The sequence below is a fragment of the Ammodytes marinus genome, assembly GCF_949987685.1.
Source record: "Ammodytes marinus genome assembly, chromosome: 5".
In the NCBI taxonomy this organism is placed as follows: Eukaryota; Metazoa; Chordata; class Actinopteri; order Uranoscopiformes; family Ammodytidae; genus Ammodytes; species Ammodytes marinus.
Genome location: NC_137234.1, coordinates 136,001 through 142,717, shown reverse-complemented (window position 1 = coordinate 142,717; position 6,717 = coordinate 136,001). Strand labels below are relative to the sequence as shown.

Below are 6,717 nucleotides of genomic sequence, written 5' to 3'. Positions count from 1 at the left end.
GACTTTTGTTTCAGACTTTTCTAAAGTTATTTTCCCATGTCATTTGGGTCTGCGTGTTTGGGTAATTTGAGTTTTCATTTCAAGTTGATAGTAAAGTTTAGGTTTCTTTTCTAAATTGAAGGTTGGTTTGACTGTCAGGAAACCAGACCACATGCTTTCTGTGAAAATTAAGACCTTAAAAGATTCATGATTTCGATTTTGGCCATTTTGGAAGATGGACAAGAAAAATAAAGGATGTGTTCTGGTTCTTGAGACTCAAGCCAACATTGTTCTCCAGACCCTTAAGGGAAGTCATCTTGAACTGACTGAGGTTGCGTTCCGAATCGCATACTTTCTACTATCTAGTTTGGTAGAAAAAAGATTTAGGATGTCCCGATTCTTGTGGCCAGATTTAGGATGGTTAGAAGTACCCGGATGTCCTACTTCATGCGGCCAAGATTGTTAGTGTTGAAAACTGCATCCTATTTGGGCGATTCTGACCCACAATCCAGTGCGCACGTGAAGTGACGTCACATCGACGAAGCCTCCATATGAAAACAAACGGGGATGCGACGGATATAAAAGCAAGAGGCAAGATCAAGGCGCAATGCTATGATGAAATAAGAGAGTAAAGTATGTCCCAATAGTATGCCTACTGCATCCTAACTAGATTCTTTTTATCATCGGATGTAGTATGTAGAATAGAAAAAAGAAAGAGGAGGAGATTCGGAACGCAACCTGATTGTCCAGGTAACTCACATCATGAAGCCGTGTTGATAAACAAATAGTCCCTCTATACCAAGCCATACTAGTGGTATAGAGCCATACTCTATACCGAGCCAGACTCATTTAGTTTAGTTTAGTTTAGTACTTATCTCCTTCCTGGTTCCCCAGAAACCAAACCACTGACGCATCGGAGAGTTCGTCAGAGAGAAAGTTCTCCAGGACCGAGGACCAGACATCAGATCACAGGTTCTAGATTTGAATTCAACTTTTGAATTTATTTTTCTTTAATTTTGTTTTATTAAACACAGTGTTGTTTCTGTCCTGTCTGTGTCTAGGAGTGAGGACCAGACCACAGCAGCTCACCGTATCATCTCTAATGAAGTCGACTCAACAACAGATCACACAATGGATTCAACTGAACATCCATCTAGCACTCTGGGTTACTCTGATATCTACTCACAGACACAGACACAGACACTGTCACACACACAGACACACAAACAGCCACAGAGACAGACCCAGACACACAAACAGACAGACACACAGCCACACACACCGACACACACACAGACACACACCAGCGATAGCACGAATCTACTGGACGATATCGAGGCTTCCGTTAGTGCTTCTACGCAACACACAATCCCCTACACACAGTCAGACAGACACACAACCTTTACTACACACCCTTCCACTGATGGACAGACAGTGAACAGTAGCACCTTACCATCGGATACCTCTAACCCCATCCTGGAGTCACATACCCTGGGCTCAGATCAACCCTCCACCCCCATCCTGGAGTCACATACCCTGGGCTCAGATTCACCCTCCACCCCCTCAGTCCGGTCCACCGTCTCTCAGACTCCTGCCACGGTTTACAACAAGCCGCAGACGCTTCCACCAAATATCTCAACGACTGAAGACTCTCAATCAACGCCTGTTATGTCCACACAGGGTAGGACTTTCACTTTATTTATTCACAAGGGCTTTTAGTGTGGGTCTGTGTATTGGTTCTCACTTTTTAATTGAAGGTAAGGGGTCTAAATAATTAAAAAAAATATTGTGCTTTTTTTTTTTTTTTTTTTTGTTAGACAAGAGATTTACAATGTCACGTTGTCGAGTAGTAATATTTTGACAAATTATATTTTTTATATTTTTATGAACCCCATCCGGATTCTTAGTTTTCTGTAGAACTAGAAATGAAAACAAGAAATGACCCACACTAAACTGGAGTAAATGTATTTAGTTACATCAGTTAACCGTTTGTTTCTGACCTTGATGTTTTACAGGACGGATCCACTCCTCTTCTCTGACTGTCCCAACGTCCAGTCAGACAGACGGTGCTACGACCTCTTCTACAACCCTGAACACACCTTCAACCTCACCTCAACCTAATACAAGGCCTTCAGCACACACACACAGACACACTCACACACCTGAGCTAACAACACACACACACAGACACACACACACACCTGAGCTAACAACACACACACACAGACACACACACACACCTGAGCTAACAACACACACACACAGACACGCACACACACCTGTACCTACAATAGGACTCCCTCCCCAGCCTAGCACCGAATTCCCCTCCGTTTCACCCACTTCCAAATCCTCCAAAACTCAGACTTCATCCAGACTTAGTACCAAACCTTCTATCACAACGGAACCAAGTACCACGCGAAGAGACACGCCCACTACATCCACAGAACAACCGTACATAACCACAAGCACACCGTTAATAGGCACAAACACACCGTTTATCACCACTAACACACCGTATATAAACACAAAAACACCCATTTCAACCTCAAATCCATCTTCTACAACCCGAAATCTCTCTGTTTCTAACACAACTAACCCCCTTACTGAGCCTGGGAGCAGCACTAGACTTCCTACATCTAAACGTCCGCCCGTTATAATGACCAGTGCGTCTGTTACAAGCAGAACTCCATTCTCCACAGACTCATCTAGACCTGTCACCACCCCTTCAGTCCGTCCTAAACCCAATACCCTGCCTTCAATGACTACTGCGCCCTTACCCACTCTACCTGGGAACACACACCCAACCATTATACCCACAAATTCATCCTCTACAACCCAGAATATATCAGTTTCAAACACAACTAAAACTCCTACAGTGAAAAATCCACCTTTAACAACTACACATCATTCGTTAACAACCAGGACTCCATTCGTTACATCTGTAAGTCCTTTGTTTACATCAGCGTTCCCATCTTCTGCGACTCGTGATCAACCCAGCACTGCCTCGACCAGCACTCCCAGTATAACCATTCTACCCAGCACGCCAGACCCCGACCAACCCAGCACGCCAGACCCCGACCAACCCAGCACGCCAGACCCCGATCAACCCAGCACGCCAGACCCCGATGTCTTAACCACAGCGCCCATGACCACAGCAGCCGTTCTAACCATTCTACCCAGTACTGCCTCGACCAGCACTCCCAGTATAACCACACAGGCAGAAACAACAGCTACACCTCAACCCAAGACTCCAGAATCAACCTCCACCACACCGGTAGGTTATTGTGTGTCTGTGTGTGTGTGTGTGTGTGTGTGTGTGTGTCTGTGTGTGTGTGTGTGTGTGTGTGTGTGTGTTTGCATGTGTGCATGTGCGCTTTGTTATTTATCATCAATCTTTCAGAGTATTGAACATAGTAAATCAAAGTTTTAAAAGTTTAAAATGTTAAGAAAGTTTAAAAGTTAACAATAACAATCAGTAACCGTAAACCTGTTGTGTCCCCTCCCTCCCCCCTCCTCCCCTCCCCTCCCCTCCCCCCCCCCTCCCCCCTCTCACCCCTCCCCCCTCCTCCCCTCCCCCTCCCCCCCGTGTCCCCCCCGTGTCCCCCCCCCCAGTTCTCTCCCCGCTGTCCTGTGCAGGAGACAGAGACCGTCACCAGCTCACATCATGTTCTGCTCAACTTCAACTCAACCGGACACGCCTGTAACTTCACACTGATTTATGAGGACGGACCCAAGGTTAGTGTGTGTCTGTGTGTGTGTGTGTGTGTGTGTGTGTGTGTGTGTGTGTGTGTGTGTGTGAAAGCCCCCACATTTTTTATTTATTAATATATTTATTGTTTTTTTTCGTATTTTTAACAAGATCAAGAACAAAAGAAAACAATACAAATAATACTGAAAATAAACTAAAACACAAAGTTAAAAGAACCCCCTGTCTGTCTGTCTGTCTGTCTGTCTGCCTGCCTGCCTGTCTGTCTGTCTGTCTGTCTGTCTGTCTGTCTGTCTGTCTGTCTGTCTGTCTGTCTGTCTGTCTGTCTGTCTGTCTGCCTGCCTGCCTGTCTGTCTGTCTGTCTGTCTGTCTGTCTGTCTGTCTGTCTGTCTGTCTGTCTATCTGTCTGTCTGTCTGTCTGTCTGTCCCACCAGATTAAAGCAGCAGTGTGTGAGGTAGGCTCCAGTGTTACCTGTGTGGCGTCTGGCCTGGCCCCCGGGACTCTGTATAGATTCACTGTGATGTCAGAGACAGACGGAGAGACGACCAACCTGACCTTACAGACAGGTGAGAAATACATACAGGTGTGTGTGTGTGTGTGTGTGTGTGTGTGTTGTGTGTGTGTGTGTGTGTGTGTGTGTGTGTGTGTGCGTGAGCCTCTAAATCCTGAAGTGTTTGTTTCCGAGCGACTTCCTGTTTTCATGGAAAACTCAGATTAGAACAACATGGTGGACGGCTTACTACCATACAGTCTGTGTGTGTGTGTGTGTGTGTGTGTGTGTGTGTGTGTGTGTGGGTAATTTATTGTTTTCATTTCTAGTTGATGTTAAACTTTAGTTTTCTCTTTTAGACTGAAGACAAGAGTCTGTAGAAGGGTTAGGGTTAGAGGGTTAGGGTTAGAGGGTTAGGGTTAGAGGGTTAGGGTCTGTAGAAGGGTTAGGGTTAGAGGGTTAGGGTTAGAGGGTTAGGGTTAGAGGGTTAGGGTCTGTAGAAGGGTTAGGGTTAGAGGGTTAGGGTCTGTAGAAGGATTAGGGTCTGTAGAAGGGTTAGGGTTAGAGGGTTAGGGTTAGAGGGTTAGGGTCTGTAGAACAATGTTGGTTTGAGGGTCAAGAATCCAGAACAGATTTTAATTTTTTTGTGTGAAAACCTTCTTGGAAAATTCCTGATTTGGACTGTGGCCATTCTGGGAGATGGACATTAAGAAAGAAAAATAAATGGTCTGGTTTTCTCAACGCTTGAACCACTTCAGTCCACCTGGTGTTAGGGTGGTAACGATGTGTGTGTGTGTGTGTGTGTGTGTGTGTGTGTGTGTGTGTGTGTGTGTGTGTGTGTGTGTGTGTGTGTGTGTGTGTGTGTGTGTGTGTGTGTGTGTGTGTGTGTGAGTGTGTGTGTGTTGGGCAGGAAGCCATTATTAGGAACGAGTCAAAGGTTTAGAATCCTGTTTCCTGTAAAAACCTTTACACAGACAAAGACAGGAAACACACACACACACACACACACACACACACACACACTCACACACACACACACACACAAACACACACACACACACACACACACACACACACACACTGTTTCTAATGTCAGTAATCAACTGGCAAAGTTTCATGATGATATCTATGAGTTGGTTCTCAACATACTAGAAGTCGTTCTGGGAAAGTTACTCATAATAAGTTAGACATCAGGGCTGTGGTGAAGTGTGTAGGGGGTCTGGGAAAGACAAGGGAAAAGTGCTTTATAAGTGGAGTCTATTTTTTGGGGCGACTGTGGCTCAGTTGGTAGAGCGGGTCGGCTGATGATCAAAGGGTTGGAGGTTCGATCCCCGCCCTGCCACTTGTGTCATAGTTGTTGTGTCCTTGGGCAAGACACTTCACCCACCTTGCCTCGTGTGAATGTCGATAGTTAGCCTGCTATCGGTGTATGAATGTGTGTGTGAATGGTAACGTGTAAATGGGAACAGGTCTCCCTTGCAAAAGAGTCTTCGGACTCAATGGGATATGCCTGTATAAAAATGATAAAATTTTTAAATTTAACATTTACCACATTATTAATAATAATAAAAATAATAAATTTTCGGAGCGCTCCGGTGGTGTAGTGGATAGAGCGCGTACCATATTGGCTGCGGCCTTCGAATCCGATCCGTGGACCTTAACTGCAGGTCATCCCCCCCTCTCTCTCTCTCTCTCTCTCTCTCTCTCTCTCTCTCTCTCTCTGTCTCCCCATTACAACTCTGCACTGTCTAATAAAGCTTGAAAATGACAAAAAATAACCATAAACAAAAATTTAAAAAATAAATATTCAAGGCACCTTTCATGGCTCCCACGGATACCGTACATTCCAAACAGACACACAGTAGAAATATAAAGAGTTACCACATTTCTTTGTGTATTTCAGACTCCATGCTCCCTCTAGTCCAGCCTACTGTCCTTCCATACCGTGCCCACCCTGATGGAATGAATGAACTGTGAATGTGTGTGTGAATGGGTGGCTGAAAAACCAGGGAAAAGAGCTATCAAAGTGGAGTCCATTTACCATGTTTCTTTGTGTATTTCAGACCCTGTTGCCCCCTCTAACCTCTCCGTGCTGCCATACCCTGCCCAGCCTTCGGGGGGCGCTGTGGGGCTGAGTGTGAGCTGGTCTGCCTCTGACGGCCATGTGGACTGGTACCATGTGTCTCTGCTAAACACTCAGTCCGGATCCTCAGTCCGCTCCAGTGTGCAGGGATCAGCCGCTCCACAGTTTGGCTTCAGCTCTCTGGAACACGGAGCGCTTTATAACGTTAGCGTGGTCGCTACCGCCGGACGCAAGAACGCTAAACCAGTACACACAGAGAGGGCTATAGGTGAGAGAGACACACACACACACACACACACACACACACACACACACACACACACACACACACACACACACACACACACACACACACACACACACACACACACACACACACACACACACACACACACACACACACACACTCCTTTCCCTTATTAAAGCCACTACGAGTAACATGGTCCGCTGGCGGCCCC

The 6,717-nt window shown here is 45.9% G+C and overlaps 1 protein-coding gene across 1 annotated transcript in view; it reads left to right on the top strand.

The window, feature by feature from the left end:
• Positions 1 to 2,281: 2,281 nt before the first annotated feature.
• Positions 2,282 to 6,717, top strand: part of LOC307251111 (receptor-type tyrosine-protein phosphatase beta-like) — a gene marked incomplete at its 3' end in the record, with an annotated part of 33,510 nt that continues 29,074 nt past the window's right edge. Inside the window, exons 1-4 of the mRNA XM_080028432.1 lie at positions 2,282 to 3,253; positions 3,592 to 3,714; positions 4,120 to 4,252; positions 6,240 to 6,527. Coding sequence (XP_079884558.1) covers positions 2,636 to 3,253; positions 3,592 to 3,714; positions 4,120 to 4,252; positions 6,240 to 6,527 — 1,162 coding nt within the window. The 5' untranslated portion in view covers positions 2,282 to 2,635. The remainder of the gene's footprint in view (positions 3,254 to 3,591; positions 3,715 to 4,119; positions 4,253 to 6,239; positions 6,528 to 6,717) is intronic.